Source organism: Gopherus flavomarginatus, chromosome 25 (assembly GCF_025201925.1).
Source record: "Gopherus flavomarginatus isolate rGopFla2 chromosome 25, rGopFla2.mat.asm, whole genome shotgun sequence".
In the NCBI taxonomy this organism is placed as follows: domain Eukaryota; kingdom Metazoa; phylum Chordata; order Testudines; family Testudinidae; genus Gopherus; species Gopherus flavomarginatus.
Window position 1 is genome coordinate 2,898,512 of NC_066641.1, and position 25,327 is coordinate 2,923,838.

At 58.1% G+C, this 25,327-nt stretch overlaps 1 protein-coding gene across 6 annotated transcripts in view; it reads right to left on the reverse strand.

Annotated features, from left to right (window-relative positions):
• Positions 1–25,327, reverse strand: part of ADAM11 (ADAM metallopeptidase domain 11) — a 672,244-nt gene that overhangs the window by 598,797 nt on the left and 48,120 nt on the right. For 2 of the 6 annotated variants that reach the window (XM_050934937.1, XM_050934934.1), the window contains exons 23-27: positions 24,498–24,666; positions 23,766–23,880; positions 22,805–22,895; positions 21,010–21,027; positions 17,034–19,454 (exon numbers count right to left, since the gene is read on the reverse strand). In XM_050934937.1, coding sequence (XP_050790894.1) covers positions 19,439–19,454; positions 21,010–21,027; positions 22,805–22,895; positions 23,766–23,880; positions 24,498–24,666 — 409 coding nt within the window. In that variant the 3' untranslated portion in view covers positions 17,034–19,438. Of the gene's footprint in view, positions 1–17,033; positions 19,455–20,496; positions 21,028–22,804; positions 22,896–23,765; positions 23,881–24,497; positions 24,667–25,327 lie in introns of those variants that run through there. The other 4 variants (XR_007771471.1, XR_007771472.1, XM_050934936.1 and 1 more) reach the window with 4 other exon arrangements.

The window sequence follows — 25,327 nt, forward strand, 5'->3', positions numbered from 1 at the left end:
GATGTTCAGATCTACCCGTGCCTCGACGACTGGCTGGTCAGAGGCTGGTTTCAAGGACAGGTTCAGTGCAGCCTCAGTCTGGTGTGGGACATCTGTCAGAATCTGGACCTACTCATAAACGAGCAGAAACATTGATCTCCGACGCTTCGAAGCTAGGGTGGGGAACCCACCTTAACAACATCAGCACGCAAAGGCTCTGGGTGCAGGAAGATTGTTCCCTCCATATAAACGTCAAGGAGTTCAGGGCGATACATTTGGCCTGCCTAGAGTTCCTGTCCTACTTAAAGGACAGTGGTCCAAATCCTGACAGACAATACCGCCATGATGTTCTGCATCAACAAGCAATGCGGAGCCTGCTCATCGGTTCTTTGCCAGGAGGCTCTCCGGTTATGGGACTTCTGTGTTCAGCATGCCATTCATCTCATAGCTTTGCACCTCCTGGGTCTCAGAAGATCCTTCTTGTCTCGCCATGAGTGGTCACTCCACCCAGAGGTGGTGAGTGTGATCTTCCAGAGGCGGGGGGGGGACTCCCCAGGTGGACCTGTTCATGTCCAGATGGGACAGGAAATGCCACCAGTTCTGCTCAATCCACGGGCACAACAGAGGTTGCCTGTCTGACACCTTCTTGTTTCCAGGGTTGGGGGCGCTACTCTAAACCTTCCTGCCAATACCACTGGTGCACAGAGTACTCTTGAAGATCAAGAGGGTCAGGGCAAAGGTTGTCCTGATAGCTCCGGTGAGGCCATCCCAACACTGGTTCAGCATGCTCTTGCAGCTCTCCATAGCAGCACCACTAGAGCTCCCACTCCAGCCGGACTTATTGTCTGAGAACCACGACCGTCTGCTGCACCAGAACCTAGCATCCGTACCCTGACAGCATGGCTGCTGCATGGCTGAAGGTGGAGGAGGAAGCATGCTTAGGCCAGCAGGTCCTGACGGGTGGCAGAGAGCCCTGCACCAGGAAACATTTTTCATGTTGGGCCTTGGACCAGAATCCGTCTCCTGACCAGACCTCACTACAATCCATTCTAGACTACCTGTAACATCGCAAGCACTGAGGTCTAGTGCTCTCATCTATCAGAGGTCATTTGCCAGCCATCTGAGCCTTCCATCCTTTGGTTCAGGGCAGATCCGTTTTTTCCCATGATATGATAATAAGATTTCTGAAAGGCCTGGAATGATTTTATCCTCAAATTTGTGACCCTGTCCTGCCTTGGAACCAAAACCTGGCAGAGACAAGGCCCACAGGTCCCCTTCAAGCTGTTAGCTTTGTGTTCACTGTTACTTCTCTTGCGGAAGGTCCCCTTCCTGGGTGCAAGTACTTCGGCCTGACGAATCTCCAAAGAACCACCCTATATGGTGTTCTACAAGAATAAGTTGCAGCTGTGACCTCACCCTGCCTTCTTTCCGAAGGTGGTGTCACAGTTTCACATGTTTCTTCCAGTGTTCTTTCCCAAACCTTGTAAATCTGGTGAGGAACGCAGACTACACACCCTGGATATTAGGTGGGCCTCAGCCTTCTGCATCGAGAGGACCAGACCCTTCCGCAAGTCGACGCAGCTCTTTGTCGCTGTAGTGGATATGTTGAAAGGTTTACCGATCTCTTCTCAGAGAATCTCTTTGTGGATAATTGCCTACATCAAGTTTTGTTATGAACAGGCAAAGGTGTCACCACTGGCGATTGTAACCACCCATTCCAACAGAGCGCAAGCCTCAGCACAGCAACCTTCCCGGCCCAGGTGCCATTTCAAGACATCTGTAGAGCTGCTACGTGGCTGTCTGTCCCTACCTTTGCGTCCCACTACGCCATCACCCAGAGGCTTCGGCAAAGCAGTGTTGCAAGCTGCACATCTGTGAACTCCGACCCCACCTCCTGGGATACTGCTTGTGAGTCACCTAACATGGAATCGACATGAGCAAGCACTCAAAGAAGAAAAGACTGTTACCTACCTTTCATAATTGTTGTTCTTCGAGATGTGTTGCTGTGTCTGTTCCATGATCCACTCTCCTTCCCCACTGTTTGAGTTGCCAGTAAAAAGGAACTGAGACAGTGCAGGGCTAGTGGCGCCTCGTATATTGGCACATATGCAGCTCCAGGGGTTGCCACAGCCCCTTATGGATACCACTAAGGGAAAAATTTCCAACCGCTGTGCACGTGGGCGAACACACATCTAATATGGAATGGACATGAGCAATGCATCTAGAAGAACAACAGTTATGAAAGGTAGGTAACCTTTATTTATAAGTGAGGTTAATGCAGGCAGCAGCTTACAAACATTCAGTAAAGTCTAAATGCTATAACCCCGATACCTGGTTTAACAATATTGACACATGGTAGCCAGCCTGATTCCAGCTGTATGTTTGTCAGTGTTCAGCTGAGACATGGGGACCTTGGCATGAGCTGGCACCTGCTTTGCCAGCATCACACCCGCAGCGCAAAACCAGTGAAGGAAGGGGTGTCCCTGACTCTCCTGAATATGCCTCGGGCTTTCCCTATCCTAGATAAGGCACCTGTCTCCAGAGTGCCTGTCATACCAAGCGTTCGGACACCTGATCCTTCCAAGGTTCTGATCCGCTAAGTCCACCATAGCTTTTACATTCTTTGTAAAACAAGGGAGATACTCCCCTCCACGCTGTCCTGACTCTTCTGCACCCGCTCAAGAGCCTCAAAATAAAGCTAGGGGTCTCCTCTCCTGTAAAGTAGATGAAAGGAGGGCAAACCCCTAGACTTTTGGGGTATGCTCAGGAGTGTTGAAACCTTCCTAAAAGTGGGGAGCCACCAGCTCCTGAACTGTGGTCTCGCCTCCCTATATCGCCCCTTCTCCCTGCACCCCCACCCTTGCACCACCCCTTCCTCTGAGGGCCCGCTAGCTCCTCCCCACCCCCAGTTGCTCACCCATACATCTGGTAAAAAGTGGTAGGGCCCTAGTCTCCCCCTCCATTGTTCCAGTGCCCCCGAGTACACTCCTGTATGCAGATAACTAATAAGGAACCCCCACATCCTAGTCATTCTCTCTCTGGGTAACGTACATCCTCAGCATAGACTTCAAAGCCCGATGTATCTTTCTACCAGACCGTTAGTAGGGGATGGCCTTCATGTGTCTCACTTCCCATAACTTTTTGAAAACTACAGACATGAAATTTGCACCATGGTCTGACAAGATTTCCCTTGGAAAACCTGCTCTGGTGTAACACTGGAAGAAACCTGGAATGCCACGGGGTGCAGCAAAGGGGAGGGACAATGGTGACTCCAGAGCTGCGGTACGACAGATCATTCTGCATAGCCCGAGAGCAGGGCGGCCCCGTCTCCCCGTTCTTGCAGCAGCTGGAATTTCACTAGGGTCCTCCTGGCTTTCCTGTCGTCCCTAATCTTCCATGCTGTCTAGCAGCATCTTCCCAACCCCTGTGCTGCCATCTGAAAGGAAGCAGCTGAAGGGGACAGAGCACGCGGATGAGGATTATTGCTTTAATAAGCCAGGGCTGACTTTTCCAAAGCCAGGAGAAATGGGGGCTGATAATCCAATGAGATTTTCCCACCTGAAGTGTGACATGGGGCCCTGGACATCCCACTGAGAGCAGAAGTAACAAGGATGGCTGGGCCTGTGGGTTCAAAACTTGCTTGAGCTACGTGACTGCACCACGAAGGTGAGTGTGCATGTGCGTGCACAGAGGGGACTCGACTCTGCTGTGTGTGGTGAGCCGACTGCACATGGAACGACCCTGGCCTGAACACATTGCAGTGTCTTTTAAAGAAAACAAGAGGATGGGGGGAAGGGGAAGACACCAATTTCTCCCGCCTTCCCACAGCATTCACCACCAGGAGGGTTTGGTTACATGGGCCGGGATTTCCAGGCACTGAGCACCCAACAGCTCCCACTGGGACCCTGACTGGTGGATTTCCAAGACGCTCAGCCCCGATGTGCTGCGGACACTGGGCCCTTTTGGGAATCCTGGTCTTTGTGCCGCTCTGCCCGAGTCCAGCACTTTGGTTCCCAAGCCGCAGTCCAGCCCTGAGCAGGGGGCACTAAAACTACCAATGAGCCTAGTAACAAATCCCTTAGTGCTAACCAAAACTCGACGCAAATGCCCTGATCTGCTGGGTGAGATCCTTCCCCAGGCCAAAGGCTGTCGTCGTTCAGAACAGGCCTCCTCCCCCCCACTGTGCTGTATGGAAATGGGCCTTGATCTTCTGCTTCTCTCCTAAGGGTGAAACAGGTGCCTTTGGGAACTCCTCAGTGCCTTACCAAGCTGCCTGCCCTGCCAGCAAAATTGGACACGAGTCCGTGTTCCAGGCTGCGCAGAGCAGCAGGGAATCTACTGGGAATCTGGGCTTCTAGGACCAGCCTGAACTTGAGAAGCCCAAGTCTTTGCAGTGTCCAGTCATCCTTAGGCTGAGCCGTGCTCCAAGTCTCTGCAGGATGTAAGTTGGGGACATGTTTCAGCTACTTGAAGAGTGATATTGGGAGGTCCCTGCTCACTTCCCGGACCCATTTTCTGGCTATGTCGGCACAGCCCCTTGTTCTGCCAGTGGCACTAGCCTCAGGGACCTGTTTGCCTGCCTCTCTCACAGCATCTCGGCCTTTTCCCATGCTGCTCCCTACGCAACTCTGCCAAGGCTCATCTCACTCACCCCCGCCAGTGGCTCACTCCTTCCCCCGTGCCCAAAGAATGCAGGGCAGCAGCGGAAATTGTGATAGATTGAACCTGTGAAAGTAGAATGAATTATATTGTGAAAATAGAAAGGATTAAAGAAATGCTGTCTGTACCTTTAAGCAAAATTGTTGGAATGCTGCAATCCAGGTGTCAGGAATACAGACATTAACACAGAACAATTGCACCGTTTAAGGGCAATTGGTGAAGTATTAGCCTTAGATCGATAACAGTTAGTAAGGAAGTAGGATATGCATGCTGTGCCCCAGGTGAATTTTACTGTTTTGCTTTCTTTGTCCCTTTGTCTAATTCCCGCTCTTTTATCTGTATAAATAAGATAGTTTGTGTCTTGCATGATGCTCACATTATCTGGATGTTATTAGCAGAGCGCTGTGCTAATAAAACAGAGTGGTCTGACAAACTGTGAGTCCTGAGTCTAACTTTGACAACCCCCCTGTCCGGGATGTCACTTGGTGTGCTGGGGTCTCACTGAGCCCCCCCTTTCCACCAGCCTGGGTTTTCTCACCTTGTTCAGCTGAGCCAGGCCCTCAAGCCTCCTCTGGCAAACACAGGTAGGGACTCGCCCAGCTGCAAATGGACACTGAGATCAGCTGTGTGTGAGAGGAATCAGCTCGGGGATTCACTCAGCACCCATGTGCACACCTCCTTTGGGGGATAAAATAATATTGTCTTGCTCTGTAGAGAAAGATCTGCACAACACGAGCTCATAAAAATTCACCCTCTCCCTCAATGTGGAGAGAGAGATGCACAGCTATCCCCCCCCGATATGAATTACACAAACTGGGTTCTGAAATAAACAAGAAATACGTTTATTAACTACAAAAGGTAAATTGTACGTGATTATAAGCGACAGCAAACAGACCCCAGCAGATTACTGAGCAAATAAAACAAAACACACAAACTAGGCTTAATACACTAAAGAACCAGGTTACACATAGTCATTTCTCACCCTCAGTGTTGTTTGGGCAGGTTGTAGCGTTTCTGCAGCTCAGAGTTTCAGTTATTTCTCTTTACAGGATAGACCCCTGGACTCAGCCCTTGCCTTCCCCTAGCTTAGTTCCTTCATTTCTTCAGGAGTTTTCAGCAGTCTCTCTTCTCGGGCGGGGAGACAAATGGGGGGCTCTGAATGCCTTGCTTCCCAGCCTTACACAGAATTTGCATAAGGCAGGAAGCCTTTGTTTCCAGTGGAAAAGTACTAGCAGTGTCCAAAGTGGTATTTTGTTTTTTCCTAATGGCCCAGTAAGGCTGATTGCTCACTGTCGGGGGAGCGTTTCCCAAGCACATACCCACAGTTCTGATTGTTACAGAGACAATATCCCTCACTTTAGAAACAGAGATGATACACGCATACAAATTGGATAAACACATTCCTAGATCAGAACCTCTTCAGTGATACCTTACGGGACCCATCTTGCATAAAACATGTCTTACTTATACAATATTGCTATGCAGAATAGGGGGTGTAACGTCACAGAGATTATTGGGAAAACCCAACAGACCTTGACCCACTGAGGAGCATACGCTATGCGGAGTCTGCCTGGTGCTGTACCGCAGCCACCCTCCTACTCTGCTCTTCTCATGCAACATCCGCACCAAGAGTCCAGACCTGTGCTCAGGGCCCTTCGCGCTGGGCGCTGCTCAGACACAGGGCGAGACAGGCCCTGCCCCAACGGGCTCACAGTCTGAACAGACAATAGATGGAAGGGGTGACAGGCCCAGAGCGGGGCAGGGACTTGCTCCCAGGCCCAGAGCAGGTCAGTGGTTTCTTAGGTTCTTTTTCCTTCCTCATCAGTGTGTATCTAAGTGCCTGGAGGAAACTTTGCCTTTCTTCATCCCGTCCCCTCCTCACTTCCCCCCAACTTCTTGCATCAGTTGTTAGCTGGTGAGTTCTTGGAGGCCATGGGTCTGCTACCTCCTTCTGGTACGTACTGGGCTGACTCCACTGAACTCGGGGATGGGGGTTGAGAGTAGAGCTGGGCACGGGGGCTGTCTGTTTGTTCTGCAGAGCCCCTCCCACGCTCGTGGATGCTGTAGACTCAGTTCCTGTAGGCCTCAGCCCCCTTCCCCAGCCATGTCCCCCCTTCTGGAGCCGTGGCCCGGTTCGCGGCTCTGGGGGGACCTGGACAGGGTTGGGGGCGGGGCCGTGAGGTAAAAAGTTTGGGGACCACTGTTGTAGGCAGGGGGTGATGTGTCTTCGTTTAATGCGGAGTCTTGGGGTCAGTTGGTGTTAGGGGCCGGATTCTGCTCCAGTGCCAGCCTGCCCCTCACTGAGACATTCCACGTTCACGCTGGCGGGAGCACAAGGAAAACCTATCCCTGGACGTTCCTTGTTTTCAGGGAGAAAAGGGTGATGGGGCAAAGCTGCATGGCTGCCTCATCAGCGCGTGGGCTGTGGGAGTTGGATGCTGCAGTGATGGGAGAGTGTTTCCCGGAGGAAGGAGATTGAGGCCCTGGGTGATCTAGCCGTCTGTTAATAACGTAAATGCTCCATAATCCATCAGCTTCCTTGGGCGCCTCCTACCTCCCCAGGCACAGCACTGGTCAGTGCTGTTTCTAACAGCCCGGGGAGTCTGCTGGGAGCCAGGGACGCTCAAACTCCTACTAGCGGCGTTTCTCCCTCCCTGCCTCTTCTGCAAGGGCCAAGGATGGAGAAACGCCAGCCTGATAGAAAGTGACCCACAGAACAACCCAGTGACCCCCCACCTGCAGAGCATGTGCCAAAGATGGCTTCCAGGAGTCCGGGGATGAATCGACCTTGGGTTTCCGTACTCCGGGGCCGTGAAGGAGCGAGGCTGTGTGCACTCCACGGGATTCCTGAGGATCGAAAGCTGCCCACTGTGGTTGCGAAGTTGTCTGGGAGAGCTCTGGATATATTCAATACAAAGCCAATTAGAGATGCTTCAGATTATGCTAAATTCAAAGAAATGGTTTTAAAACAGTTTCAGATTATACCTCAAAAAACATATAGTGTAAAATGTAGAAGCCTTAAGAGGGGTCTTGTGGCACATGTAAAGCAGATGAAAGATCTGGTGGATAAGCAGGTAAGGGGGAAAGGTGTTACAAGCTTTGAAGAACTGTGCGATCTTGTTGCTCAGGAACATTTCCTGAGTATTCGTAGTGATGATGTAAAACAGTGTTTATGGGATAAAAAGGTGAAAACTCTTGATGAACTTGCTGCTCTAGCTGATCAGTTTGAGCAAAGTCAAGCATCTGTTGCAAACAAACTGCAGGCAGAAGAGTTTAAACCTGGTGGGAAGCAGGGTTCACCTTTTACCCCTGGGAAGGACGGTGGATGGGAGGCTGGGCGCCACCTCCCCAAGCCCGTGTCCCAAATCTCCTGTAAAAACAGAAGATCCCAGAAGTGCTCTCACTGTAATTTCACTGAGCACCTGAGGAATAAATGCCCAGTGCTGGCTGGGAACAGGGGAATGCTGCTACCCAGAGCACAGAGGCGCCTCAGGCAACGGCCACTTATCAGACAGGGTTTATGAAACTAGCCTCTGCCCAGCCAGGCAGGAAGCAGATGAAGGCTCTCAGGATGAATGGCAGAGAACACCTGGGGTGGGAAGACACAGGGGCAGACGTTTCTGTGGTTAGGAGGAGTGTCGTGCAGGAGAGTGACTTACTGCCAGGACAGAGGCAGAGCTCTTATTAGTGGGAGGTTACAAAATCCTTGCGCCTTTGGCTAAAGTGCACATAGAAAGTGAGGATTTGGAAGCTGAATTGACGGTGGCTGCAGTAAATAATAACCCGATTGCAGGGGAATGATTTCTTTCATGTAGCTTGGGTTGTCAAGGAGAATTTTAATGCTAGAAAACCAGAAGGAAAGGGTGAAGTCCCAGGAACTGCTGGAGGAATGGGAGAGTGTCTCTTTAATTCCTCTGCAGCAGTGGAAAACAGTCCGCTACCAAGGGCAGGTGTGGCTGAGACCAGCTCCTGCTTCCTGGTGGTTGCCTGTCAGTGAGAAAACGGTCCAGGTTGCTGGCTGCCAGCAGGTTGCAGCTGAGCAGGGGGCAGAGCTCACTCTAGGGTGCATAGGAAGATGTGTCCTAGAGGGAAGCCCAGTGAGGGGGATGGAATCCTAGAGATCACTGAGGTGGGTGAGGGTCCAACGGACTCTGTAGCTGGAGGCAAACTCAACTCCGAGAGAGGGCAGGGTGTGGTGCCCACCAGTGAAAGGACTGTTGGCTGCTAGCTGGGAGCCCTTCACAGCTGAACAGAGGACAGATCCACTCTACAGAGCACAGAGCACTGTTGTTAGGAAAGACCTGCCCTGAGCTGGACCCCTCAGCTGTGTGGACACAGCTCTCTGGAGACCGTGGCCTGGGTATTTCCTGTGAGTGTCCAGGGACCCCACAGGGAGCCGAGGCTGAGGTGCGCAGGGCCAGGGCACATCCCGTGCTCCCTGCAAGGCGAAGCGAAGGCTGGCACAGCCCCGAGGAGATGGGGAGTGGCTAACAATAGTGCCTCTCTCTCCCGAGGCCGGGGTAACACGGTGACGCAGGCTGGGTGCCTCAGGAAGCTGTGTCAGGGCTGCTCTCATTCTTCACGCAGGGCTGCTTTGTTTCTTCTTCCAGCCTCAATGCAGCTCGCTGTCCAGGCAGGTGGGTGCACAGCCCTGGGCCATCCTACCACTGCGGGAGGCCGCATGGGAGGTGGGGGGCGGGAAGAGAGACCCTGGCCCTGGGAACCGTTAGTTCTTTCCAGTAGCTCCAAGCGCTGGAACCGTCTTTGCATGGCAGCACCCGCTGCCCCGGGTTTGTCTTTTCAAATCCGTCCTTGTGGCCGAGGGAGCTTGGCTTGTCCTTGGCAAGGTTAGACTGGCCGGCAAATGGGGGGAGCCCCCAGCTGGTGCTGTGCTTGGCAAGGCAAAGCTGGGAGAGTCAAGCTCACTCGGATGCTGGCCCTCGCCCTGATCCAAGCAAGGACACGTCCCTCTGCCTCTGCCTGCAGGGACACAGCTGGGGCTAGGAAGCCTTTGATTTCATTCTCCCCAAATACCTCCTTGACCTCAGAGGCTATTCTGTGCCCAGTGATTGTGCAGCAGAAAGGCCCTAGTGGCTGTGCCTGTGCCTGTGTGGTTACTGGCTCTCCTGGTTGCTTTACAGAACGGATCGAGGTAGGGCAGAGGGCACATAATGCCCTGGCTGGGTCCAGCCCTCACCCCCCACACCTATCTTCCTTCACATGTCCAGTGTTCTGCACATTAAATCCCTGAGCAAGGTGAAGGGGGCAGCTCAGCCAGGGGCCTGCCCAGGCCCGAGCCGTCCATCACCCTCGAGTTGCAGCAGGGGACGAGCTGCCACGATGTGGTTCACGGCTCCTAGCAGGAGGCAGCTTCATTCTGCAGGGGCTGCAGCTCCCCCATGTCGCCCTGGGCCGAGAGGATGGGGACAGCCAGGCTGGCAGGCCAAGGCACGTGAGCTGCTGAGGCTGAGGCTGGCCTTGATGGCCAGTCACAGCACTAATCACAGTGGGGAGGGGTTGGCCAGCATGCGAGAAGGCTCGGCCTTGGCACGCCAGCCTGGGGCCTGGCTCTCTGCTCACTCCCTGGGACCCCACAGGTGCCCGTCGTGGAGGGCAAGGCCCTGGAGCAGACAGAGGCAGCGAACCTCTGCGAGTTTCATGAGCTGACACTGCCAGCTTGCATCAGGGGCCCCTGTCCAACCTAGGGGCCATGCAGATCCCAGGGCCTGGCAGAGGAGGAGCAGAGGGCTGCAGAGCCTGCTCCTGGAGGAGTGTAGCTGGATCCAGAGCCTGAGCAGCCTCAGGGAACGCAGCCCTACCATCCTGCCCCATCCCAACACAGTTGTTTCCCCCGCCGCCCCACAGAGCCCCTCAGACTCAGCCTTCCAGGGACCCCTCTTGCCAGTGTGCGAGAGGCCAAGATGGGCAGTCGCTGCGCACCCTGAGCTCAGAGCCCCCCTCTGGCTGAGCGGCCTGGGGTGCCCTAGGGCAGGGGGCTGCAGGCTCCCCAGGAAACTCCCCTTTTCCGGAGAGGAGGTGCTTGGCTGAGAGCCGGCTCAGGGCTCTGCGAGGGTGGGACGTGACTGGGCAGCTCCCTGCTCACCCCCCAGATGTCTGGGCTGCCTGCTGACCCGAGGGGAAAGGGTAACAGAGGGCAAGAAGCTGTATGGAAGCGGAGCCCTCCCTTGTGGTGGCTGACACACCCAGGCAGCTGCCATCTCCTGCCTTGGTTCAGCTCAGAGGGGAGGGCTGCTCAGACCCAGTGCAAACCTCCTGGGGTGAGCAGAGGGCCAGGAACGAAGTGGGAACACGGTGACCCCGCAGCCTGTGCTGAGCCACTGGCGGGAAACTCACCAAACATGTTTTTCTTCTTCAGCAGCAAGGATTTGTGCTGACAGCGTCCGGCCTGGGCCCCAGCGCTCCCTGGAAAGCCCAGCCATGCCCACCTCATCCTTGGGTTAAAGCAAACGAGCCCTCTGGAGCAGCCCCGGCTGCTTGTCACAAGAGGTGGAGCTCCTAGGAGAGGGGTTCCCTGCCGCAGTGACTCCCCTCTGGCGCCTGTGTCAGTGCCCAGCTGCCAGCCCTAGAGGTGGCTGAAATGAGCCCCAGCTGGGCAGAGAAACCTGCTCAGGAGACAGTCAGGAGTGAAGGGGCCCAGCCCAGCGTGGGCATGTGGCACCCAGCAGTGGCTGCGCAGCCAAGCTCCATAAGGGAGACGTGCTACAGCAACAGGAGCTGCTGCACGGTCCATCGAATCTCAGGGCTGGGCTAAATGAGGGTTCAGCGGCTTCAGAGCAAAGGGACATTGTTTTTCAAATACTTTTTATTGTGAATGACGTTTGAAGAGTCCAGGGAAGCTTCCCATCAGCCTGGGGCTGGGATCACTCCAGGGAAGCTCACACTGAGCTCCAGAGAGACTCCACTGCCTGGAGCCCAGCTGCAGCACGAGCTGTTTACAGCTGCTGGTGTCTGCAGTCCCTGTCTGCAGGCTCTCAGCATGTTGCACTGGTGTGCAAATCTTCACACACTCGCCTCCCTCAGCAGCTTGGTCCTAGGGCACTCAATGACTAGTCCTAGTTTCACTGGTGCAAAGCATGCGTGTGACCTGTGGTGCTCGGGAGCGGGGTCCTCATGTGACACTGATGGGCAGAGTTTATGCTGCAGGGTTGGGCCGTGGAGCGCAGGTACTGAAGCTGGTGCCTGCGTGACACAGCTGACGGAAGGGGACTTGCAGCCACCTGGGAGCATCTGAACCCCCCGAGCCTGGGCCTTTTTCCGCTCCATGGCCTGGCCGAAGGGGCCTCAGCGCTCGGGTTGGTCGTTTTTTTCCTTGTTTGTCTCAATCTTCAGACAAATTCGCCACAGCATGGCCTGGGCTTGAGGGAGGGCGTGTTGTACCCAGAGGCTGGGCATTGGGAGCCCCACACATTCATTGGGGGGAGGGGGGACTTGAGCTAAGGTGTCATCTCTCCCTAATGGCAGGCACTGGGGCTAGAGGCCAACACCCAGCAGCAGCTTCCACACAGCCTGGCTGAAAACCTGGCCTGGCTCCATGGCTTGGCGCTCGCTCCGGCCCTTCACTGGTTCTCCAGCTGCCACAGCATCATGGCACTGGAAGGACTTGCCTGACCTCCCTAAAGCCTCCCCACCCCGATCCCGACCCTCCCAGACCCCCCACTCCCTCCCCATTATCCCAACCCTCCCAGAACCCTGCCCCCCCAATCCCGACCCTCCCAGACCCCCCACCCCCTCCCCATTATCCTGATTCTCTCAGAACCCTGCCCCTCCACAATCCCGACCCTCCCAGATCCCCCACCTGCTCCCCATTATCCCGACCCTCCCAGACCCCTGCCCCCCCAATCCCGACCCTCCCAGACCCCCACCCCCTCCCCATTATCCCGACCCTCCCAGAACCCTGCCCCTCCACAATCCCGACCCTCCCAGATCCCTCACCCGCTCCCCATTATCCTGACCCTCCCAGAACCCTGCCCCCCCAATCCCAACCCTCTCAGACCCTTCACCCCCTCCCAGAACCCCCCCCCAATCCTGGCCTTCAGCCATCCGCATATGCAATGCCAGGACAATGGGTACATCCAGCATCCATGTGGGGTACACACTGAGCCCCTTAAAAATCTCCACACCAACCCTGGTGTGCCAGCCCCATGCTGGGCCCCTCTGCCAGGGTCTGGGAGCCCCAAGGAGTGCTGGGAAGCGGGGTGGCCGGTGGGGGTCATCTGTGGAAATGACCTTCAGGGGCAGGGCTTCTAACCTGGCAGGTGCAGGGGGTGAGGGAGAAGGGGCTCCTTCTACCTCATGCTCCAGCCGGATGCCTGGCAGTTAGCGAGGCTGCTCCTGGGTAATGTTAAAAAAGGATTCAGCTTGCTCCCAGTGAGCATGGTGTCCATTTGACACTCCCCCCATGGTGAAGCCCCACCCCCATGGCCGTACACCACCCAGCCCCGTGCAAGGCATCATTGCAGCAGTGCACGGGGGCGTCGTGCCCTGGAAAAGTGACCTGGCTCTGGGCTGGCAATGCTGCCACAATGCGGTGCCATTTTGCTGCCAGCGTACGAACCTCTGGCACGGAACAGGGCACGCAGGTTTTGTCCAGGAACTGGCAGCTGTGGAAATGGCAGTGCAGGCCAAGGGCGGGGGTGCATGGCCACAGCCGGCACCAGCCACTTTGGGGCATATTGGTCCATACGTTCCACCTGGCCTCTGAAACTCCCAGGTCTCCATTGCCAAAGGCTGGGCTAGCTGCTCCCTCCCAGCCTGTGCCAGGGTTCTGTCCCTCCAGCTGCCTTAGCCCTAGTCACTAATCTAGGCCGTGCCACCCAAACCCTCTGCACCGGCTCAGGGCAGGGAACAAGGAGACCCCAGGTTACAGTGCTAAGGGTCACTTAGGCCCCCAGAGGAGCCTACAGCTGAGCGCAGGGCAAGGAAGTGCAGCCACCTCTGTCTGCAGAGCTGCCAGGCCTTCCTGCTGCTGGGCCATGGAGAGGTCACTGCTTTCAGGGGGTAAGGTCCCACGGCTGAGCCCACATGCAGCCACGGAGAAGCTCTGGCTTCTGGTGGAAATTGAGGCCAGAAGGGCAGCACAGGAGGTGGCAGTAGGAGGCTTTATACCAGTTTTGTACCTCCCGGATCCTGGGTTGACTGCTCAGCAGGCGGGTGATGGCAGGACCTGCCCTGTTGCCAGGCGACGGCAGGATCCGCCCTGTTGCCAGATAACCACAGGACCTGACCCATTGCTGGGTGACGGCAGGATCTGTCCCGTTACTGGGTGACGGCAGGATCTGCCCCATTGCTGGATGACCACAGGACCTGCCCCATTGCCGGGCAACGGCAGGATCTGTCCCGTTACTGGGTGACAGCAGGATCTGCCCCATTGCCAGGTGACGGCAGGACCTGTCCTGTTACTAGGAGATGGCAGGATCTGCCCCATTGCTGTGTGTATGCAATAAGGCCATCTGGCAACAAGGTGGCTACTCTGAGCACAGATCTCTGGCCTACATTCTCCCTTCAGCCCTAGGTGATCAGCTGAGTGGTAGCCCATAGCTGTCGTCAGGATTTGGGGCTGTGTAGCTTAACTCCCGACTCAAAGGCACTGAAGCAGGGACACCATCATGTCCATGTTGGGATCTTGTTATTTGCCTTGTGGTACTAACAACCCAGCTGGATTTTAACACCCCACACCCGCCCCCCTAGTTTACTGCTTTCAATCATTGCACTGACAGTACATGGAGACTAGGCAGTTTTACCTTGGGTCAGGTCAGTTTCACTGTCTAGTTCTGCACCATCATCCTGCCCTTGGGTTTGCAAGCACTGCAAGGCTTTGCCCGCCCCAGCAAACGAGGCCTCAAGTTTCAGTTTTTCAAATGTTTCTGTAAGCAGAGTCGGGATGAGCTCTACCCTGACATCTGGTAGTGAATTGTGGCGAGTTGTGGAAAAGAACTTCAGGGGCTGATCTTGTTTGCATTGGCACACCCACCCCGCCTAGCATGAGCCCACAGCCGCCCAACTGTCACTTTGACAGCTGTGGGATCCCCAGTTTCTCTGTTGTTGGGGCAGGAAGAATAAAGTGTTACCCTGATTATGTGAATCAAGGACAATGAAACTGTTTTATGACAGAGGGACTCGCCATCAACTAAGTAGCACTCGCTAGACAAGGGACATGGGTTCCAAAACCCAGTGAATTGAGAGAGGGTGGGATTCAGATTCAGATTCAGATTCAGATTCAGATTCAGATTCAGATTCATTCATTCATTCATGATCCTATGGGCCCCCTTTGGGTGTCTGAAATACCAATTGCGCCTTCTTCTTGCTTTACTGTGGAATATGAGAGGTAATTTAAATTCTATTAGGAGTCTAGTTATAGGCTGCTGAGCTGAATTCACTTTGGGCTGATAGTGCACCAGCACTGAGGCTCCCCTACTACAAGCTGAAACGACTGAGTGCTGGGGGAGGGGGGTCTGAAGGTATGTTGCTGAGCAGCTGGCAGAGCAGAGCAGTTTGTGGGACACCTGGTGGAGTGGAGCTGCTGGTGGAGTGGCTCGTGGTGAAGGCTGCAGCAGAACCCCATGGAGAGGCAGGACAGTCAGCCTCGGACCACGTAAGATGCCCCTTAACACAGCTGCACCCTCCCCCCTCAGGCTGAGAGGTAAAACTCTGCTGATAAATTTTTGAACTCTGGGGCATGACCAGGGACAGAGACTTTTGGGTTGTTGGATTTTGGGTGATTTTTGCTTTGCTGAACTTAAGACCCCGAGGGGAAAAGGACATTGCCAAACTTACTTGGAGGGGGTGGGTGGGTCTTTTGCTCACGGGTTGCATTATGGATCCTGTTTGTGGTGTTTCCCCAATATGATGCCGCATTGTTTCCCTCTTTTATTAAAAGCATTTTGCTACCCTCAGACTCCGTGCTTGCCCCTTAGAGGTGCCCGGGAGGTGGTATGTAATTGTCCCAGGTCACTGGATGGGGATCAAGCTGGTTTTGCATTGCATTATTGAAATGGACCCCCTAGATACTGAACCCAGCCCTTGTTGCGGCCAACTCAGATGGGCAGAAAGGCTACATTTCCAAGAACTCTTTTTCCCCAAAAGAACCCTCCCCCCCCGCCCCCCGAGTTAGCAACTGGCTGTGTGCTGTGTCTGCAGCCCAGCTGGAGGTGCCGCATGTCACTATCCAAATAGCCTGAGATGAAGTGCCTGGAAGCAGGCTGACCTTAGCCTCTGAGGTTTGCATTGAGCTGAGGTAGCTGGTTACTGAGGACACTCTTCCAATGGGCCCTCATGTGAAAAGTTGAGAGCTTAAAGTTAAGCAGCAAAATAAATGGCATCTCCTTCCAGTGGTGCTGAGTCCCTGCTGGCTGCAGTGGGAGCTGGGGGTGCTTTGCACACTTGATAATCAGGACATTGTAGGCACCTCACTATGGCTTTAGGAACCGACCTCAAGGCTCCTACCACTGAACATTGGGGCCAGCCGTCCTGACTGGGCTGCGTCTGGAATGAACCGTTCTGGCCTCAGAGCAGGGGCTTGCTGCTGTGATGGGCCCCACTAAACCAGCCAGGCCATGGAAAGCCACGTGGAGGGGTGGGATTTCTACACCAAACACACTATTTCCGGGCCAGATCCTGCCAGGTGGTGTAACTCTGGCATTACCCCACTGACGTCTACAGTGCTTAAGCCCCTTCATGCCAGCACGACTGAGGGCAGAACAAAGTGATTTTTTTTTATGCTGTAAGTAAAACCTCCCAGTCCAAGGTCATGGGAAATGCAATGCCCACTGCAGAGAGCAGGGTGCCCCACCAGCTAGAGCCAACTCACAAGCAACCCCCTCCCCCAATCTTGTCCAGCTGGGAGGAGACCTGGATTTTCCTAGGGCCAGGCTGCACCAGGCCAAAGCGCCATCAGTAGTTGGCAGCATCTGGCCCCATGCTGCAGCCCCGGCTGTCACTGTGTGAGCCCCTTACTCGTCCACTCGGGCAAAGGCCCCTCCTGCAGCAGAGCTCGGCCTCTGGGGGCCAGCAGAGGCTGCTCAAACCCTTACACAGAAGGTGAGGCCACTGGCCAGGACTCTGGGGAATGGAGAACTCTGCTCAGCCCTGCTGCATGGGGTCTGTGACAAACTGGGAATGTTCTTAATGTTTTCTCTGAATACTATGTTGGTGCCTGAGTCCCCTAGGCAGTTCTTAATATCTAGGTGGTGGAATAAGGGTGTGTGATTGCTGCACAGCAAGGGGCCAGTGCCCCTAAATGCCTGGCACTGTTTCCTAGCAACTGATGGCCTGGGCCCCTCCTCTGCAAAGGTGCCAGCTGAAGGTGTCGAGACAGATCAAGTGACCTCCTGGCCCGGGAAAGGAACTGAACAGAGAGGAGGGGCTGGAGAGGGGTGGTTAGTCTGGAGCTGGCTGGGGACAAGGAGTGAAGTGCAGACGTGGGGGTCTGGCTCACTGCCCCCCAGAATGGACCCGGCCAAGGGGCCCGGTTCACGGTACCTACAAGCTCTGTTTTAGACCCTGTTCTTGTCATCGAATAAACCTCTGTGTTACTGGCTGGCTGAGAGTCACGTCTGACTGCAAAGTGGGGGTGCAGAACCCTGTGGCTTCCCCAGGCCCCCACCTGCACGGACTCGCTGTGGGAAGTGCACGGAGGGGCAGAGGATGCTGAATGCTCCAAGGAGAGACCCAGGAGGTGAAGCCGTGTGAGCTTCTTGCCCTGCAGACAGTCTGCTCCAAGCGAGAGGAGGCTCCCCAAAGTCCTGCCTGGCTTGGTGGGGAGCAGTTCCAGAGCATTGCCCGGTGACTCCGTGACAGGGTCACAGCCCTCCTCGGGTGTTATCTGGTTACTCTACCCAAAGCCACCAGCCGCACCCTGGGGCCAGGGCTGGAAACCCCACCATAGCCACTTGCCAAGCCAAATAAGCCACGTTCCGGGGCCAGTGAGGGCGAGGAACTTTGCAGGGCTGCTCAGTGGCCCTACTGGGCCAGTTCTCCTGCTGCCGGAGCAGTGGTGCAGCAGCTGGGAAGGGTAACCGTCTCCAAGGGGTCTGAGGCCCTAGGGGCCCTGTGAAGGTGTTGGCTGGCCATGGACCTGCTCAGGAGGCAATTTGCTGTCTGGTATTTTCTCCCAAAGGGAGCAGGCAGATTCCCTGCCCGAGCAGCAGAAGCGCATCCCTGGCTGATGTCCCTCCCCAGGCCTGCTTCTCTGCTAGCCCCACAGCCTGCAGTGCCAGGGACCAGCCCGCATAGGCCATCCCTGGCATGGAAAGAGCTGTGCCTGCAGGGCGTGGGGTGGGGAGCCTGGCTGGGCCTCCAGCCTCACAGCTCCCTGCCCAGAAGCCGGGGGCGCTTGGGCTCAGAGGAATGACTGTAATGAAACAGCCTCTTCTCGGCGAGGAGAGGCGGCTCTGGGCAGTGATAGGCAGAGCCAGCACAGTCCCTCCTGGCAGCTCAGCAGCATCACACCTATGCGTCAGATGGGGAAACTGAGGCACACGAAGGGGAAGTGATTTGCCTGAGGCTGCACAGTGAGTCAGTGCCTGAGAACCCAGGAGTCCTGACTCACAGTTGGGCATAAGAGCCTGAGAGAGGGTGGGATGTAGTGGTGGACGTGCCAGCTGCTGGTCAGAGGAACCCAGCGGTGCAGGGCTGGCTGTGGCGGGTGGCGTGAGCGTCCCGTGGCAGTTTGTCGGCAGTGGTGTAGCTGCGTCGGGCCCAGGAGTTAGAGAGACAAGGTGGGGGAGGGGCTCGCTGGTATTGGCCCAATGTGTGTTGGTGCGAGAGCAGCTTTGGCGCTTACCGGCACAGACACTGGGCCATTCACGCCGTGACCGCCCCACCTGGACGCTCCATGGCAGTTTGGGTTTGGTTTGCCTGTGGGCTTGGTCCCCGTTCCTGGGAGCGAGAGGGCGGTGCTGGGCTCCCATGGGAGCAGACTCCTGAGTTGGGGCTGGGCAGGTTTGAACTGGAGGCCAGGCACAGGCGTACCTTCGCCTCCCCACTGGTTTGCAGCCGTTGGGTGGGGTGAGCGGGCGATGCGAGACCAATGTCTAAACCCTCTCCCTGCCACCCCCCAGCAATCACCCAGCTCCATGCTGCCCCCCAGCTACATTCATTGTGTTGCTTTACATTAAAAAATATCCCTGGCAGAATCCCAGCCCCATCGGCATGGCAGGGCACCAAGCTCCCCAGCAACTGGTGCTGGCAATGGGTCACGCTGGAGACGTGCTGAGGGCTGAGGCCAGGCCACGCGAATGATGGGAGCCCAGGCAGCCCCTAGGTCACGGGGTGGCTCTGCTTCCATTCCAGCCGGCTCCTCACCTGTCCCCTGCGCTCCGTTGCCCGCTGTTAGCTGTGCCGCCCAGACCCCGTGCAACAGGAACGTGAGCGTGTCCGCCCGCGGGCAGCAGGTGGGTGGCGTGCCGTGGTCTGCGGGCTGTGAGCGGGTACATTCCTTGGTGGTAGTACAGTGCAGTGGGGGTGGAAGCTACATTCAGGCAGGGACGGGTGGCAGCTGGCCCGTCGAGGAGACAGTGCCCTTGGCCAGCTGCAAACAAGGCTGTGGGGTCCACGCAGAGTCTGTGCCATCGGGGTCCCTCCAGTGCAAGGCTGCGGGGCCCCCTCCCGGCCCCGCCAGGTGCAGCCAGGGCCATGCCAGGCGCCGGGCAGCAGCGGAAGACGTCACTGAATGTTCACCCCCTCGTCGCATCATTATTTGGTGGCTGGTTTGGTTTTTAGGTGACTTCTCCCCTCCCCTTTGGAAGGGCAGGCAGAGAGCCGCCAGGAGGGGGTGGTGGGGCTAGACCCCTCCCGACCTGCAACACAGAAGCGAGGGGCACGTTAGCGCTGGCACTGGCGTGTGGGAGATGAGGGTGACCCTGGCACAGTCCAAAAGGCAGTGCAGGCAAAGCCTCAGGGGCTGATTAGTCCCAAATCAACGGAGTCACACAGGGCCCGGCTGCCTTAATGCTGCTCTGCACCCCAGGACACCTACCGAGGCCTGGGGTGCTTGGGCCTCACCTGGGAACCCCAAGACTTGTCTGAACACTACAGCGGGGGGGATGTCTGGGGCCCACCTGCCGGAGCAATGCACCAGCTGCGGGGAGGGGGCGGAACTGGGGGGCTGGGCAGGCGCTGTGCTCTCGCCCCCGCACTGGCTGGAATACGCCTGGCCCCACCACTGCAGGCCTAGGCTCTGCCACTCTGGGGGCAAACAGCCGTCTGGTGGGGGGGTGCAGCCAGCACCCCCCCAACCTGCACACTGTCTCCACTGCCTAGCCCCTGGAGCGCCTGACGGGCCCCAGGCTCTGCCTCTGGCATGGGTCCAGAACAGGAACCTGCTGCCAACTGGCCAGGGTGGGGTTTGAACTGGCCACCTCGAGTCAGCGGCTCCGTGGGCCATGGCCAGGCCCAAGCCCAGCTAGAGCACACATGCGTTGAGGCAGTGGCCTGGCCCTGCCCTGGGCCATCCACACATGTCCGAGGTGCTCTGATGCCGCTAGCCTGGGGAACAACAGCCATCGGGGACACCTAGCACAGGATAGCTCAGGCCTCTAGGCTAGTGACCCTGCTTCGCCCACCTCCTCCCCACGGATGGGGCAGTGCTCTGGGGTGGGCAGGCTGCCCCTCAGCAGCAAGCTTCCCAGGGATGGTGAGTGACGCAGGCACAAAGACGGGCATGGCCCAGGGGGCGACGAGATGGACATACAGACAGTGACATGTGGCGGGAGGTTCACAGCGGGGGCACGATCCCGCATCCACCCCACCCAGTCCTGGCCCTGGGGTGCCCAGGGAGCAGGCTGCTCTGCTCCCTGCAAATGCGGGCACCTTGCCGTGTGAATGGGGTGCAGCGTCAGGGGAGCTGACGGAGGGAGAGCATCGGCTTGGGGCAGGGAGCTGGCTGACCGCTGGAGCCACTGCTAGTGCGGGGTCCAGCCAGGCCTGGCCCCCTGGGCAGGGTGCCCCCAACAGGATCCCTCCCTGCACAGGGGTCTGGTGCTGCTGGCAGCAAGGGGCCGGGCAGGATGGCCCAACCTCTGCTGCCTGCCCCTGCACTCTCTGCCTCTCTAGCCTGGCCCAGCCCGAGCGCTCAGGACACACTGGCAATGGAGAGGCTCTCCTGCCATCACCCTCCCGCTGGCCCCATAGAGCCCCAGGCCTGCGCCCAGGGAGGGGGACACAGCCCCATGGAGGAGTAGGAGTGATGGTCATGGCCCGTGCAACAGGTTCCAGGCAGGCAGGCACAGCAACCAGCAGGAGGCGACGGTAGTGTCCCAGCAGCCGGGGGAGAGCGAAGGGAGGGGATGGGATGGTGATGGGTGACAGATGAGTGGTGGGGGCTATCCCAGCCCCGGCTGAGCCGGGTCGTACCTTCCTCTCCGGATGTTCCTGGCGGGGTGAGGAGAGAGGACACAGAGAGGGGGGCGGTTAGCGAGGCCTCTGGGGGCAGCCTTGCTGTGTGTGTCTGATCCTGCCCGGCTCTGCCCTGACCCTGCCAGGGCCCTGCTCTGGGTGACATGTGGCTGAGTGCCAGGGCCCCTGCCAGGAGCCAGCCCCAGGGCTTTGCAGGCCTGGCATGGTGCGCTGGGCTTGGGCTAGCCACTTTGAGGGGTGCTGATGGCTGCAAAGTCTGGCCCTGGCGCTAGGGAAAATCTCACCCCTACAAGCAGTGCGACCCACCAGGGCGGAGGGGCTGCCCCCTGCCAGTGGGTGCCCATCAGACCCTGCTTGGAGCCCTGTACAGGGCTCTCAGCTCCCCACCCCCTTCTGCCAAGTATTTTGGGTGCAGCTCTGGCCCACACCAGTGCGGGACGGGGCATGAACATGCCCTTGGGGAGCAGGGCCAGTGCAGGGGCTTGGCGTGGAGAGGGAAATGCGGGGCAGGTTTTCCCAGGGAGGGGGCATTGCAGCCTCGGCTCCTGGGCCATGGCGCGTTCTCCAGCCCTAGGAGCCTTTCTCCTGAGCGCACCCGCCCTCCGGAAAGCCATGCGCTCGCTCAGCCCAGCGCTGGCGCCGCCAGAGTGCCGAGCCTGGACACCGGCTGCTCCCACCCTGCAGCGCCCACGGGCACAGACCTCCCCCCCCAAGCACAGGACAGGGGCCGAATACTGCAGAAGCAGGGTTGGGACTGTCAGCTGTGCTCAGCAGAACACACACCAGGAGTGCGGCAGCCAAATAGCAATAGCCGGGGTGGCGGCAGCCTGGCCTGCAGGGCCCCAGGGGCTGGGCCCAAGGCTGCCCAGCGCGAGAGCAACCCCATGCCAAGATCTGGTCCCTGCAGCGTCATCAGTCAGGGCTGGCTCGCCCAGGGAGCAGCTCCCTGTCACAGCCCCTGGGCAGGGGCCTCCTGGCCCCGTGCCTCTCGCTGCTGCCAGGCCTGGGGCCTGTTGCCGATAGCTGGTGTGTGGGTTCAGGGCCCGGGGTCTCACCACCTCTCCACGCGGGGCAAGGCGGAGCACACCAGTCCAGCCACGTGGGCACCACCCAGTGGGGCTCCCCCTACACGTGCAACTGCCACAGCCCAGAGGCTGGATGCTACCCTGCTTGGGCTGCAGGGGCACGGCCGCGGGCGCGCCCCCCACCCCAGAGCTCCCTGCCCCACACCGGGGATGTTGTGTATGTGTGCAGGGGGCAAGCTCTTCCATGGGTTATTTCTGCCTGTCTCCCTCCTGCCCCCCTCCCAGCTCCATGCTGCTCCTTCTTCCCCCAAGTCTGCTGCCCCTTGGCCAGAGCCTTCACCCGCTGCCTCCTTGCTGGCAGGCCCCGGGCAAACCCCCATCGTGACATGCATTGTGGTGTGAGAGCAGAGTGCCCCCAGAGCCTGCAGTCAGGCTGGGGAAAGCCCTGCGGTACCTCACTCCCCTTCCTGAGCCCAGCTAGGGGGCAACTCCCAGGGGACAGGGCTGGGGAGTAGCAGTGTGGGGTGCCCCCCTCATGCCCAGTCCCCTCCCTCCAGCACAGGACCAGGGCCAGGGCCAGTGCCAGGGCCAGGACAGGAAGGAGATCTAGCAGCAGGACTGGGTCAGACTGGCCAAGTCCATGGAGTGCTGGCCTAGCAAATGCCTCCCTCCCGTAGCCTCTGAGCAGGGCAGGGTCTGTGGCCAGGTGCCCAGCCCCGGCATGGCAGAAGGATGCAATCAGGAAGAGGAACGCGGCGTTCGCTTACTTAAATCCCCAGCCAGTTCCTCCCAGGACAATGGCCGCCACCAGCACAGCACCAGCAATGGAGCCGATAATGATGTTGGTGCCGCTGGGACCTGCGACAGGGAGAGGGGAGGAGAGCACAGGTCAGGTGCAGGGCATGGGCACTGGCTTGGGGAGGGGCAAGGGGCAGGCAGGGCACGGCTCAGACTCTGCCGTAGCTTCGCCCGCTGTGGACGCTGAGCCAGGAGCGAGGGGTGCCATGATGGACCATGCACCCCCCAGCTCTGCTCTCCTGACGGCGAGCCTGGCACGAGATCAGCTTCTCTGCAATGCCAGGGGCCACCCTCAGAGGGACCATGGGGAACGGGCACCACAGGGTCCCACCCCCACCCTGAGGGCTCAGCAAACAGACCCCCTCAATCCCATCCAGAGACCTGACGCCCGGCCACTCACGGGGACACCCTGAGCAGAGCCCGGCTCTGCTGTTCCTCGGCCTGTCCACGCCACCCTGGCTCCCTGCAGCCGGCAGGGCAGAGGGATTCCACCAGGTAGCTTCTGTCAGCACAGGGAGCTCTCCCGGCTGCTTGGTCCACACCCTTTGTACGCCCACGCCAGGGCACTGCGGGCTCTGCAGCGGGGCCTTCGCACTCCTCCGGGACCCCAGCAATAGCTCGTGGGCAAACCTCAACCCCAGGCTCTCCTGTGGAGGTGCCCCTCTAGCTGGGACCCCGCAGCCCACCCGACAAACCGGGTGGGTGGAGCGGAGTGAGAGAGACAGGAATTTGAATCTGCAGGGAGAGCTGGGTGGGCTGCAGCTAGGGAGCTCCGGAGACAGAGCAGCCCCAGCCTCGACCCAGAGGAGGGGGCCCAAGGTTCTGGGCAGGGCTCCGCGTCTGGGATCACACCGCCTGGCCCATGCAGGGAGGCGGGGGCTGGCAGCGGCTGGGAACCACTGAGCGGCCTGGCAGATGGGGGACACGGACCCTTGTATCTCTCGGTTTCGCCGGTGGGCTTGGGCTCCGGGATGCGGTCGTAGACACTGCAGTCCTTCCCCGTCCAGTCAGCGTGGCAGATGCACTTGCCCTCGTTGCTGCAGACCTGAGGCAAAGGAACGGGAGGCGGGTGAGCGCCGCAGGGAGTCGATTCCATCCCTGGCCAGGCCCTGTGCTCGCCTGGGCCATGGAGCCTCCCTGGGGCTGCGATGGGGACGCTCTGGCCTTCGGCCGCTCTGCTCCTCAAAGCTGGGACTCCCCAGGGAACACCCCACAGCCTGAGAGCCCTGAGCATTAGAGCAGTGGGGCTGCAGTCTCTTCCACAGCCCAGGCTCCTGGCACCCTGGGACAGGGACACCTCCCACCAGGGGTCCCACCCTGCCCCATGCTAGCCATCCAATCAGTCTAATCCACTGCCATGGGGCGGTGCCAGGAGCCAGCGATTCATGGTGTCCCCAGGCAGCGCCCCCGTCAGGCAGTGACATGCATGCACCTCTGAGCGCAGGAGAGGGGGAGGCCAGAGGCCAGGGCTCAGCACAGGAAGACCAGCTGCTCGCGGCGGGGTGGAAATCAGGTACTGGGGGCAGTGAAGGTGGGAGACGCTGGGTACACCTGGGCAAGGTGCCACCTCTGTGCTCCCATGCTGAGGCCTTCTGCCCCGCAGAGCTTCTCCCTGTGCGCAGAGGGCGGCCTGGCACGTCCCAGCCCGCAGCAAGGACTCACCCCATGATCAAAGCAGATCATCCCGTCCCAGCTGCTAGGGCAGGCGCTGAAATTGAAGGCTGCTGCGGGAAGGCATTTGTGGTCAAGACACAGCATGCCGGGGCCGCAGGGCGTGCCGTCCTCCACGTAGCTCAGATCCGAGCCATCCACCAGCTCGACATGCCCACCTCTGGGGAGGGGAAAAGCAGCTGAGGGAGGGGGCAGGTGACATGCTCCGTGCCCCAGGGTGTGACTAACACACCCCAAGGCCCCAGCTCCTTGCCTGTGGCCCAATGGGGGTGCAGGCTGGGAACGCATCTGTGTCAATTATGAACTCCATCATGCACCTGGGAGGATCGGAGCCTCTGCGATGTAGCTATTGCAGAGCTTGGCAGGGCCATCAGCACTGCCTGATGCCACCAGGGCACTGCCTCTGCACAGCTCTCCACACCGCAGCAGAAACAGGGGCTGACACCCGGACCCCCCAGCCTAACACGTCAGTAAAAGGCCCAACTGCCATGCGAGAAGAGCTGCCTGCCCACAGACGCTGGCCAAACCCTGCTTCACGGGTGGGCCCAGGCCCATGCGCTGCGCTGAGGCCATTGCCAGTTCCCAGCGAGCTGTGAGGGGAAGTTGTGACGAAGTTGGACTGTTGTTAATGTTTCCTCTGAATACTGTGTGGGTGCCTATTTCCCCTATGCATTTCTTAAGTCTCCAGCGTGCATAAATGGCCGACACTCTGTCTCCTGGCAACTAAAGGCCAGGGCCCTCCCCCTCGTGCAAGGGGATGGCCAAAGGTGAACAAAGAGATCAGGTGACCTCCTGGCCTGGGAAAGAGACAAAGGCCAGAA